Here is a 13235-nt window from a genome sequence, read left to right as displayed (position 1 = left end):
CTATTTTTAGATCCTCGCAAGGTCAAAATGGCATTTAAAGGCTATCGGGACAAACTAACACACATTAGTGCTCTTACTCAAAATTTTATACCAGTGCGCGCAAGCTAATGGCTCCCGATGTATACGCGAAGACGACGACACCTTCTACGATCGAGATATCTATAGTTCTATAAAAACAGGCTCAGTGAAGGGCATTTATAGCCACATCATCAATGAACAAAACGTGGTAACGGAGAAGTCACGCGCACACAAACAGAAAACTCGAATCACGAACACAAATCTCAAAACAGTCTGCACTGCTTAGAAGGATTCATCGGGTCACCGCGAGTGCAGTTAAAAGCCTTGGCGAACTGTGGCATGTGCTGCAGCGCGGGAGTGCAGATCGACTCGTGGTTTGTATTTTCAGAGCCGCCATAGCAATTGACGTAACACAGCGCGATGAAAAACAGCTGCAGTCCGCTGTACTTCTCCAAACCGAATAGGCTGCTGCTGTCCAAAGCTCTCTCTTGGGCATTGTAGGCATCCACAAGAGCGCCATAGCCAATTACTTCTTTGGCGTAATACCCTAGTTCACCGGCGCTGCCGGACGTGCCTGCTTTCAAGCAGTCCATCAGGGGCTCAACAAACGAAGCATTGGTTGCGTAGTACGCGGAAAGGAACAAGGTCGCCAGTGAAAAGGCGATCTGAGCTCCTAAGCCGCCGTAGTTTAAAGACGAATGGAGCTGCGGATGAAATAGAGGGAAGGATAGAGCGTAAGGCATCAGCTCGAAGTCTCGCTTGTCGTAGGACACGATGGACACTTCCAAATCTTGCATAAGATCTAACATATGTCCGAATTCTGTATCCTTTCTGACGTGCACCGACTGTTGCCAGTTCCGCACGAAAGAATTATTCAAGTCAGGCACATGGTCTGCAGCCAGGATTTCTTCTCCGGTGTGCTCGATGTTACGGAAGACGATTTCCGAAGAGCTCCAGTTGCTGACCACGTTGATGCCTTCGTCAAAGTACGTCCAGTTGGAAAGACGCCGGAAAAAAGCGGTTCGCACGGACTGAGCCACACTTTTTGCGAGATTAAGTGCTTCGCTTTGAAGGGCTTCAGCATAGTATTTGTCGAACAGCGTGTGCCCGGAGATTAACATTGCTCTCGTGACGCAGAAAATCCTGTAATGGGCCTGCGTCGTTTGGTAGTCACGGTTGTAATAGTTGAAAATTAAGTCTTTATTCGCGAAAAGGGCCGCCACTTGAAGAGTGCACCAAGAGATCAATGTATGGAATGAGTCCGTGCCGTACCGCCACCAGAGATACAACACTCGCTCTAGATAACGGGGCGATGTGGTCGTCAGCGTGAGACTACTGTTCATCCTGATGTCAAGTTTTAAAAGCGTCGCTGTCCAGTTAACTTCCGTGAGGCCAAGCTGAGTCAAGTTTAGAAGAACGTCAGCGTTATACTCGTCAGCTGCTTCGTAACGAGCATTAGAGAGGTAGGTCAGGGCTGTTTCGACCGACGCGTCTGTCTCCTGGAACGTCACCGTATCCTCGCCTTCGGGGTGAAAGCGTTCCTTCAGGAACTCAAAGTACGCCTCATCCGTGCCGGTCGCGAAGTCCCTATACCTCTTGACCACGAAGTAAAGGAACTTGCCAGAAACTAGGTTGATCCCGCTGCCATCGGGCGCGACGTCGAAGTCAAGGAGCACGTCCCAGCCCAGCTTCAAAGAGCTGCAGAGGAGCGTGTACAGAACGTCTGCGCCCTTGGAAGGCTTCGGCCACACGATGCCTGCCTCAACCAGCGCGTTCTTGACGGCTGGCAGCTCGTCTCTCTCCCCTTCGAGCACATCGACGCAGCTCCTGTACATGATGGCGGCCCGCTGCTCCATGTCTTGCCCCGATGCAGGCACGTCTGCACTCTTCAGCGACGCGGTCACCTTGTCCAACAGAGAAATGAACTGGTCGTTCCAAACGGTATGTCGGTTCTTCTGGCGCCAGCCGTCGCAGACGAAGTGCGTGAAGCTCTGGCACGGGTCCACCGATTCGTTGATGGAGGCGAGGAGCCTGGTCGAGTAGGCGAGGCAGGCATGCGTCTTGCAGGTGTTCCCCCAGTGCGCTGGGGAGCGCCATACAAGTGAGGCGATCGCCAAGGCCACAAGCGTCACCAATACAGTGACTCCAAGCACGGCCAGAGTAAGCCCGAGCCGCGATTTCAGCTTCTGGGGGTCCTGGAAAGTAACATTATTGCCGTAAGAAAAACGATGTGCACAATCAGTTGGTCTTACCTACGATCTCTATAAACCCCCAAAATAACCGCTTTTCTAGTGATGAATCATCGATACTGACAAAGTGTGCACTTTTGAGGTGTCTTTGTGCGCAAGGCCAGGCACCTTCTTTCCCACAGCTTCTATCATAGCCGCTGCTGTACGAGTACAAAAATACAAAATCTTGGCTGCTGACCCGAAAGACGCGTGTTCGATCTCGGCCGCGGCGGATGAATTTCAATGGAGGCGAATTTCGATGGCGAAATTCTGGAGGCCCGTGTACTGTGCGATTTCAGTGCGCGTTAAAGAACCCCAGGTGGTGGAAATTTCCGGAGCCTGGCCCTACGACGTCCCTCAAGCCTGAGTCGCTTTGGGAAGTTAAACGCCACAAACGACAAAAATACAAAATACTTTTATTTCAACATTAGGTAATGTTAGGAGGTGCGCCCAAAAATCCTTAGATTGGCTTGACAAAGCAGCGCACCTTCTTCCTACAGGAAACAGCGGCAACAACAGAGTACATATGACAACATAAAAAGTGATCAAGCTTACTTATACTAATCTGAGCCAAGAATTTGCTTTGAAGAACAAAATCAGGAGCATTGAAATGACAAGAATGATTCACAATACAACACTACATAAACGTACCTTTTCATAGCAGAAACATACAACAGATCTAAGGAGGTACTCAACAAATCAAGTCCGATGCCAGGTTTTAAGATAGACAGCAAACCTTTATCAAGAAAATGGAGAGGATTCGCTGTAGGAATTAAGAAGGTTAGGGATTTGAAAGCGAAACATTTGACGACCGTAATTGGTCCTTCACAAATCCGCTGTATCCTAACACTCCGAGATGAACAGACCTACAAACTGTATTAACTGTGTGCCGAATGAAGCGTTTTCTATGCGTATACTAGAGATATCGAGACTAGGACATTACTTCACCTCTTGCAGTGTTCGTACACGCTGCTTTTTAGAACACGTCATAGAATCTAAATGAGTGACGATATTTAGAGTTTCTTTCTTCGCACGACACGCATCGAACCACTGCCGAATCAAAATTATAATAACTGTCTAATCACTAGACGGAAAATCCTGTCGGAACAAAAGCGAATTGCTTTTTCGCCGCACAGATTTCAGGTAACATGTGAATTGCGTGCCACGGCGGATTTGCAAGCACCAAGGAAACCACGCGAAAGAAACAACAAAGGCACTTTTTTATAATCAGGATTAAATTTTGACAGTTAGCCGGGAACCTCGTTATCGTGACTGGATGATGATACCATAAGCCTTCTATGTTGCCTGCAGTTTGAGGCTCTTCGTTAGCTTGGCTACGACGACTTTTACCTTCGCATTCTTGTTGATAGTGAATAAATCCTGGATGCGTTACTTTCTTCCTCATGTTGACCTCATCAGTAGAGCATGTGCTTTTTTCTCGTCCAGTGCCAAGCTGGGTCTAAACAAATCATAATCTTGTAGCGTGTGCTAGGATATCAAAAAGGACGGCCCATGCCTAAAAAAGCTCATTAAACAGATGTTGTGTTTCTATTTGCCACAGCACTGTGTCACCATCAGGGCCTGATCACTGCTCGCAAAGGATTTTCTAAATAAAAACACTCTTTGCTGATACAGCAGCATCCTGTCCTTTCGGCTGATGGCAGTTACTTTTTGGTGTTACTATACATTGACTAATTCCGAGCTCACAAAAGCAGCAGAGCTAAATGAGACAAAGCCACTCGAAAGGAACATCACAAGTCCATAAGTCATGACACAGACATGCGCTGAAAGCAGTACTGAACGGCACTCTTTTTACCATTTTGTAAGCCTACCTATATTACTCGTTGATTTCTTTTAGCCCATGCTGTTCTGATCTGCAAATAATGAGTCAACTACTTGCTCAAGAGTAATACATGCGGCCTTAAGAACACTCTACAGTGCTAGTTCCCCTCTCAGGAGGCGTGACTTCGTTCCTTCAACGTCATCGACCTATACGCGTAAGCTTTCTTCTGAGCATGCAGTCAAAAACTGCAACTTTTCTGTTACGCTAGGCGCGTGTGCCAGGTTCCAATGGCGCGTACCGGAGGAGATTTCGTCCTATCTTCGCCAGGGGGCGGATTGCCGCGGAAGCCGGGCGGCTGCACGAAGGGCGGCTGTTCGACATTAACCGGGCTGCTGGACAGCGGCGAATCAATGCTGAGCGCTCCCGAGTAAACACCGTCGGACACGGACGATGCTGGCGATGACAGGCAGGAGCCGACGGCAGCAGTGTCAGCGGAGGTCATCCCGTTCACACCATGGCCACGTCCCACCGGCAACGCCGCAGCTGAGGGACTGGCTGGACCGACACTCTCTGGACAGGTACCTCCAGCAGGGTCCGCCTTGCCAGATGGTCTGAGGCGGTGGCCTTTGGCACCTGCCGATGAGTGCACGACACGGCGGTTGTGGAGGTCTGGTTATAAGGGGTGGGGCGGCGGGGGTTGTCAAGCCCAAAGGTTCTACTGCATGCTTGGCCATGACACATCAACATCTCTAAGGTATGTCCTTTAAAAAAGGCACAACCACATCCACATGTGGCTAAAAGCTCAGTAAAGTAGGTGCTTTGAGAAATTCAGGACGCGAATCACAGCGAGAATAAAAGATGTAGAAAACCAGACTCTAGGGAGCAAAAGGAACCCAACTGGCAGCTGCAGCATCACTTAAACTTAAGAGCTAGTCTTGTAGTGAATAAACTCCCTACTCCTCTCCCAGAGGCCTGCGTGCCGTGCTGGAGAGGGTAGGTAGGGGTCCGGTTCAAACATTAAAATTTATTCTGAATCTCAATCTGAAGCAGAACGAAAATGGCACCGAATGGAGTCATCTGACAGCGGGAACGGCCTACCGTGCATACGTCTTTGATGGAATGCTGGTTGTATGCGCCTGGGTGCACTGTCGCTGCCCGCAGGGCTCCGCGAGGGGCTTCCAGGTATGTCCGGCAAACGGGTGCCGCCTTGGTCTCGACCGCCGGGACCGCGTCTTTGGCGGCGGCGCTCTGCTGAGGAGGATCCAGGCCTCCGAGCTTCATCGCGACTTCCCGGCTTGTCAGGCGGCATTCCAGCTCACTGACTGATTGCTACGGCGTTTTCGAAGAAGGGCAAAGCGGCGGAACGGCTACCGAGAGGCATTCAGTCTTCTTCTCGTCTCGTGCCCGGCGCGCACAGCGACTGTGCTCGCCGGTCAGACGATGGCGATAGCGATGGGGAAAGAGGGGGGGGGGGCGCTTTCGAACCGTCAACCAGCAAAGAATCAGCAACGAAGTTGTTGTTGCCTCTAAACTGATGGCACACACCCATATCTTCTGCATCCTTGGAGTAGCAAAGACTGGCGCTCGCGCAGACGAAGTCTCTTTCACGTGTTTGCGTTGCCGGGTTCCCTTTCTAAATTTCTACCTTCACAGATCTGGCCTAGCGGCTTCCCCATTGTGCCCTTTTTGTGCCGAACCTGAGACAATAGACCACTTATTGCTGTTCTGCCGCCGCTTCTCTCATTTGAGGAAGCGTCTTTCGCAAATTCCATTTCATCAACTGGGTTTGCCTGTGTCCTCCGCGGTTGTTCTTTCCATTGGCCCTTCTTTGCTTGGACGAAGCGACAGGAGTGTGCGCTCTGCTGTGCGAAATTTCCTTCAAGATACGCGGCGACTCCCATTCTAATTTCGTTTTCCCGCTCTCAGTCAGTACGACATTGAAACATTACAGGCATTGTATACTATTATGCACATTAAGTCATTGTCTCGTCTTCGATCTCCTAGTTAACAGGACCCCTGTCCTTGTGTCTTCCAATCTATCAGCATACATACCATTACCATTGCTCGAGGCTGGTTTGGTTGGAGGCTCGGATTGTAAGCTCTCGAGCTCTCCTATCCGCCTCGGCATTCCCCGCGACGCCTGTGTGTCCCGTTACCCACATTATTATGTGTTGCAATTGTTTTTCCTTCGGCGGTAATTTGACTGTCTGTACTGTCTTTAGGATGCGGAGCGCTGTTCCCCCTATTTTGGCACTCTTGTGGTTTCTGCATGCTGTTTGCGAGTCTGTTAAAATTATTAGGGACCTTTGAGCACGGTAGCCCTCTGCCGCCGCTAGGGCTTTGGCAGCCTCTTCGGCGTCCTCAATAATGCCATCCCTCATAGTTGCGCTGGCCATTTCTTTGAGCTCATGATTAATTGCCGTTGCAACCGCTCTATTTCTGTTGTGTTGTCTTGTCCTACCGTATGCAGCCGCATCTGTGTGCGTAATGTTTTCTTTGTTGGCTAGGTTCTGTTGCACATACTCTATCCTAGCCTCCTGTCGCTACCCTAAATTGTTTCCCGCAGTTCATCTGGTATCCATCAGGAAGGAGGACAGCGATAAATCGGGTCCATGTAGTTGTATATGCTTGGCAGCAGAGCACGGGCCAGCACTCGCGCATTTCTGCAATGGAGTAAACCAGGAGCAGCACGGATTAGATCACAATTTTATTAAAGAGAGTAATCGGAGTGAAGAATAATGTACGTCAGCCGTAATCAAGGTAGAAAAAAATACGTAATTTCAAACGATAAGCGCAACACGTTTGTCTGGGTCGGCCCAGGTCTTGCCAGAAAGGTATGTGCCCCGAAAAGGCGTTCAGATGGCTAAGCGCGGCTAGAAGGAAGCGAAGAAAAGAAATTAGTGATATTCATACACGGTAAGTAAAACAGTAACATATAAAATGAACAAGAGGCCCAATATTTCACACTAAGCCCTGTCATATTACCGCACCGAAACGAAACATCGCTTTCTATAGCTTTTTTTTTCTGGCAAACGACATATTACGTCTCTCATTTTGATATAGACCATTTTATGGCTCTCTGAATAATAGTATATCTTTTTACTGAGGAAAGCGTAAAAGAATCGTTAACACATTACTGTCCTACAAGCACAGCCCAGTTTCGAATATTGCTGCGCACTTCGATTGATTTTTGAAAATGTCTATCCACTCGCTAATACACTTGTGCAAAATTATCAAGTTCAGAATAAGGCTACTATAACTTTGCGGATCCCAGTTAGCGACCTCTAAAGTTGGCTCAAATGTTGAGTCCTAGTTAGCCGTCCGTTGTTCCACATTTGCGCGTCGGTATCATATATTTAAAGAAATATTGCAAATTTTTAAGTTGTTTAATGCGTCGGCGTTAGAATGCTCATTGCCGCAAAGTGTCTGGCGTTGGAATTGTCGCTGGCTTGTGAGGGCTCGGGGGAGCAGATAGAGAGGGAAAAGGAAGAAAAGGAATCAGAATGGAGAGGTAGGGAGAGAGTAGAAAGGGAGTCTAGTAGATCATATGATCATGGATGGACTGGATCACGCCACCTGCTGGCAGTGTCTGAAGCCACCAGAAAGCAGCGGCTGATCGGTTCGAGGAGAACACGCACGCTAACACACTCTGCCGCATGATATTTTAACGAGTTTATGGTCCCAAAGTGGCTCAGGCTATGTGAAACGAAGTACTGGAGGCCTGTGGATAATTTCGACCACCCGTGCCTCTTTAGCGTGCAGTGACATCGCACAGTAGAGAGACCTCTAGTATTTCGCCTCGATCGAAATGCGACCTCCCAGCCCTGGATCGAACATGCCTCATTTGGGTCAGCACGAGAGCATATTTTAAGCACTCAGCCACCACGGCGGCACCTTTGCCGCATGAATTGCATTGATAGTGAGTCAGTTTTTTTGTATGCATACCGCCAACGTAGGACTAGGATGACATTTATAATGTTTAGTCTTCCATGTAGGAGTCAGTATTGCAGTTTAATAAAATTAACACTACCACTGATCACGCGGGATTCAGCGAAAGCTGTCCAGGCATTTTCATTTCACTATTACTGAGGTAAAGAATTCGAGTAATCTTCCCCTTTCACAGAAACCATCCTCTAGAAGGTTCTGGGGTAAGTATACCCTCCGGTTAAACGTTCCTCTACTCTCGTCATATGCTACGTGCTTGGTCACCAACCCTTCAGCAGTTCCTGCGGAAACCACCCGGCGGTTACAGATCTATCTGCTCTAGCCCCCCTTCCTTCAGTAGTAACCCCCCCCCCCCTTCAGAAGGTTCCGGGGTAACTACCTTCCAGTGACTCATTCCGTTACTCTTGACACCCTCTTTCTTCCTCGGTAACCACCATCGGGATGGTTCCGATGGCAACCATATTCAGTTACGCACTGCCCCACTCTAGCCACACCCTCTTGTTCCTCTGTAACCACCCTTTATGTATTTCCTGTGGCAACCACTACGGTCAAGGAATTCTCCGCTCTTATCCTATCCTCCTCCTTCCACAGTAACACCTTTCCAGAAGGTTCCGGTGAAATCCAGCCGCTGGTTACGCATTCCACGCTCTCATCATGCCCTACTCAGCCTACCGTAACAACAGATGTGATTCCCGAGCACCGTTGAAGCCAGTTGCCAGGCTCCGCGTGGAGGGCACATTTTAAATCCTTGACAAGAAGAGAGTAGGAACGAAGAATCTCAATATTCACATTGTGTACAAGGGTTCATATACCAAGCGCCGAAAGACGCGTCCTAATAATAGAGAGAGCTAGAAATGATTTCGCATATCGACCACACGGGTCTGCCTACCACGACTCCACCCTTCCGGTTGTTCTGATTGGAGGGAGAATAAAAAGGAAACTGGACGGGCCTGCAGACTGGCTCGAGCAGAGCTACGTAGCTCAGCTCGAGCATCTTTGCAGGGAAAACAGTTACTGTTGTCAGTGTCCAACGCGTAGCGACCAGCGGATTCTTGAGATTAAATCTCCAAATGGCACCAAACGTAACTCAAAGAAGTGCCATACTAATCTGGCGCTCTCAGGTCTGACTAGCCATTCGGGAAATGGTGGAAGAGCACTCTGTAACACTGACGCCTACGATGACCGCAGGTACGGTGCCGATGCCTTGGATCGAGTTCGCAGCCACGTCGCTTTGCAAGGGCGCGTCGCCGAGCTGACTTCAGTGAGCGAGGCCGAGGCGACCGGCATGATTCGAGCTGCTGCCGCGGGCCTTCGTGGCTTGCACGATTTCATGCGGCTGACCGGCGTGGTCCAGGAGCGCGTGGTCTGCTTGCCTCGCGAGGACTGCCGCCCGCAGCTGGACTCGTTGGGAGAGTGCGGCTGGAGCCTCGTCAGGCGATGCCTATTCCTGGATGAAAAGCCGACTCCGCGCAAAGGCGACGCGGAGCGTGTCAGCGCGATGGATGTCCAATAAAGGCGGGTGGATTCGACGGAGGGTGCCCGCACACTCTTCTGCGGTTGTTTGTACGGAGGTGTTAAAAAATTATCGGACTCGCTAGTCCCTGAAAGTCTCTTCAAAAGCGGTTAGTTGAAACTTGTATATTCTTTGTGAAGATATCAGCACGCCCTCGCTATGGCCGGTGAATTCAGGGACGCAGAGTTGTACCTGTCCTTTCGGGGTTTCTAAGGGTGCGAGGAAGCTATTTAGAAGCCTCCTAACGCCGACAAGACCTAGTGAGCGCCGTACGCTTCATTGCCTTGCCAACGCAGGAATTAAGAGAGATGAAGCGGAGGTTCGCAGCGTCGAGTGAATTGCCGGGTTCAGGAATATGATAAGTGAGGACGTCCAGAATGAGAGTAGAGAGCCTTCTTCCCAAGCGGTGTTATGAGGGTTATTATACAGGTGCTCTTTGCCACTGACACGAAGGTTGCGGGGAATAGATTCAGTGATAGGAGCCTCATCGGTAGCAGGTCGAATTGCGGTAACGAGAAGCGGAGCCCCAATTTCGCGGAGTATGAAAGGGACGTCGAATTTACTGTCTTTATTGCCTGCGCATATAGGTTAAAGAGGAGAGGAGGGCAGAGGAGGAGGAAAAAAACTTTATTTGGGCCAGCACAAGGGCCCCGTGCAAAAGAGCGCTTGCTCCACTAACATCCGCTGATGATCTGCCGAGCCCGAGTGAAGTCAAGCACTCGAGGAAGGCGCGGAAAGGCAAGAAAAATAAGGACAGTAAAAATCAGTGTTACATGAGTGCGTAATGTGTTCTTTTGTCTGCCTTGGTCTTCAGACAGTCGGGACACTGAGCTGTGTCCGACATCCGAAGTTTTAGAGCATTAGTGTGGTGCAGAGAGCATTAGTTTGAACTTTGCGAAGTACATGTGCTTGATCCGTGTTCAGTGATGGGCTAGCTTGAGGTAAGATTGTGCGATTTTTCCTGGGGTTCTGGACGCGTTCGGCTATTTACTCTGCGTGTTGCGGCGTCTTTCAATGACATTGAAGTTGGCCAGGGCTCGAAGGTGCCCGGATGTTGATTTGGAAGGCCCGTTGATGAACGAACTTATTTCCCCTCATCCCAGCATGAGTAGATATCCGACGTAAGGTGATTTTAATGTTCGGATTGCTGCTATAAAATTCCACCAAAATGTCATGCTTGAAGGCAGAGATCCGTAAGGGTTGCATGAAACTCGTCGCAGGACCGCCAACGTGAGGTAAAAGACTCATTTACCAAGCATTTCATCCCAAGCATAAAAAAGTGTTTTTTTCTTGCATTCAAAAGCGTGTCTTTTTTGGAAAGGATCGGCATTGGAGTTGACGTTCCAGCCGGTGACACGAAAATTCAGATGAGGCGGGAAATGCACAAGGGCTTGTACATAAAACCTTTGCCCAAGAACATGCATCCAATACATCATGAGGACCGCAGGAAGGCAAGAGCCAAAGCTTTACATGCTAAGTACGGGAAGTACAACGGGGCAGTCTATGTAGATGTCGCCGAGTATAAGGACAAGGATGCATTTGCAATTGCGGTGGTGGACGGGCGAGGACGCTTGATCGCCTCTGGATCAGTCAAAACCCGCTCCCCAGAAACTGCAGAGGAAGCGGCGATAGCACTAGCTATGACTAGTAGTAATGCTGACCTGATCTTCAGTGATTCAAAAAGAGCCATCCGAAATTTGGCGAGGGGCAGAATATCTGTCACAGCGGCGCGGTTGCTGAATCGGGCCACGGAGCGAGGGATTACGGAGACGGAAATTGTCTGGGTACCTGCACACTCTGGGAACCCTGGGAACGAGACGGCTCACATGAATGCTCGAGGTTTCGTCAGCCGAGTAGGTGAGCTGGACGTCCCGGGAAGGTCCACGAGAGATGGGCTGGTATCCTTTCATCATCATCATCATCATCATCATCATCATCATCAGCCTTACTACACCCACTGCAGGGCAAAGGCCTCTCCCATGTCTCTCCAATTAACCCTATCCTTTGCCAGCTGCATCCACCCTTTGCCTGCAAACTTCTTAATCTCATCCGCCCACCTAACCTTCTGCCGCCCCCTGCTACGCTTACTTTCTCTTGGAACCCACTCCGTTACCCTTACAGACCAGCGGTTATCCTGCCTTCGCATTACATGCCCTGCCGAAGCCCATTTCTTTCTCTTGATTTCGACCAGGATGTCATTAACCCGTGTTTGTTCCCTCACCCACTCTGCCCGCTTCCGATCTCTTAACGTTACACCTATCATTTTTCTTTCCATGGCTCGCTGCGTTGTCCTTAACTTAAGCTGAACTCTTTTCGTTAGCCTCCACGTTTCTGCCCCGTAGGTGAGTACCGGTAAGATTATGCTGTTGTACACTTTCCTCTTCAGGGAAATTGGTAAACTGCCAATCATGATCTGCGAGAATTTGCCATATGCGCTCCACCCCATTCTTATCCTTCTAGTTATCTCCCTCTCATGATCCGGATCAGCTGTCACTACCTGCCCTAATTAGACGTATTCCGGCACAATTTCTAGGCTCTCGCTGCCAATTGTGAACTGTTGTTCCCTTGCTAGGCTGTTGAACATTACCTTGGTTTTCTGCATGTTAATGTTTAGACCCATCGATCTGCTCTGCCTGTCTAACTCGTTGATCATGATTTGCAGTTCACCTCCTGAGTGACTCAGCAAGGCAATGTCATCAGCAAATCGCAGATTATTTAGATATTCTCCATTTATTCTTATTCCCAACTTTTCCTAATTCAGGCCTCGAAAAACCTCCTGCAAACATGCGGTGAACAGCATTGGCGAGATCGTGTCTCCTTGCCTGACGCCCTTTCTTATTGGAATTTTATTGCTGACTTTATGGAGGACTATAGTAGCTGTGCAGTTGCTATATATATCTTCCAGTATTTTGACATAAGGCTCTTCTACCCCCTGATTACGCAATGCCTCTATGACTGCCGAGGTTTCCACTGAGTCGAATGCTTTCTCGTAATCAATGAAAGCTATATAGAGAGGTAGGTTATATTCTGCGCATTTCTCTATCACCTGATTGATGGTGTGAATATGATCTATTGTGGAATATCCTTTACGAAAGCCTGCCTGATCTTTTGGTTGATTAAAGTCTAACGTTGCCCTGACTCTATTAGCGATTACCTTAGTAAATACTTTGTAGGCAACGGATAGTAAGCTGATCGGCCTGTAATTTTTCAAGTCCTTGGCGTCTCCCTTCTTATGAATTAAGATAATGTTTGCATTTTTCCAAGCTTCTGGTACAGTCGAGGTCATAAGGCATTGCGTATACAGGGTGGCTAGTTTTTCTAGCACGATGTCCCCTCCATCCTTCAACAGATCTGCTGTTACCTGATCCTCCCCAGCTGCTTTTCCCCTTTTCATTGCTTCTAAGGCTTTCTTTACTTCATCTTTCGTTACTGGCGGGATGACGCATTGCTGTGCACTGCTGTCTTTCTCATTAGCGCTCTGATTACATTGGCTACTGTACAGGTCTGTGTAGAACTCTTCGGCTACGTTAACTATCTTATCCATATTGCTAATGACATTGCCCTGCTTGTCTCTTAATGCATACATCTGGTTTTTACCTATGCCTAGTTTCCTTTTCACTGTTTTTAGGCTACCTCCGTTCTTTATAGCATACTCGATTCTCTCTATATTAAACTTCCTTATGTCGGCTACCTTGCGCTTATTTATTAACTTTGATAGCTCCGTTAGCTCTATTCTATCGGTAGTGTT

The 13235-nt window shown here is 48.9% G+C and overlaps 1 protein-coding gene across 1 annotated transcript; it reads right to left on the bottom strand.

Annotated features, from left to right (window-relative positions):
• Positions 1–281: 281 nt before the first annotated feature.
• LOC144108184 (endothelin-converting enzyme 1-like) lies at positions 282–4531 on the bottom strand. Its single transcript, XM_077641462.1, has 2 exons — positions 4328–4531; positions 282–2213 (listed from the first exon to the last, which is right to left on the bottom strand). The coding sequence occupies exons 1-2, from the start codon at positions 4529–4531 to the stop codon at positions 282–284; spliced, it is 2136 nt and encodes a 711-aa protein (XP_077497588.1).
• Positions 4532–13235: the final 8704 nt, after the last annotated feature.

Source organism: Amblyomma americanum, chromosome 10 (assembly GCF_052857255.1).
Source record: "Amblyomma americanum isolate KBUSLIRL-KWMA chromosome 10, ASM5285725v1, whole genome shotgun sequence".
Taxonomy (NCBI): domain Eukaryota; kingdom Metazoa; phylum Arthropoda; class Arachnida; order Ixodida; family Ixodidae; genus Amblyomma; species Amblyomma americanum.
This window is presented reverse-complemented; position numbering and strand designations above follow the sequence as displayed.

What these genes read in the sequence shown, in the direction of transcription:
- LOC144108184 (XM_077641462.1), bottom strand. Translation starts at nt 4,531, where the DNA reads ATGACCTCCGCTGACACTGCTGCCGTCGGCTCCTGCCTGTCATCGCCA. An exon ending in ATAGGACGAAATCTCCTCCG is followed by an intron (nt 2,214 to 4,327) that starts GTACGCGCCATT and finishes GTTACTTTCCAG; the next exon opens with GACCCCCAGAAGCTGAAATC.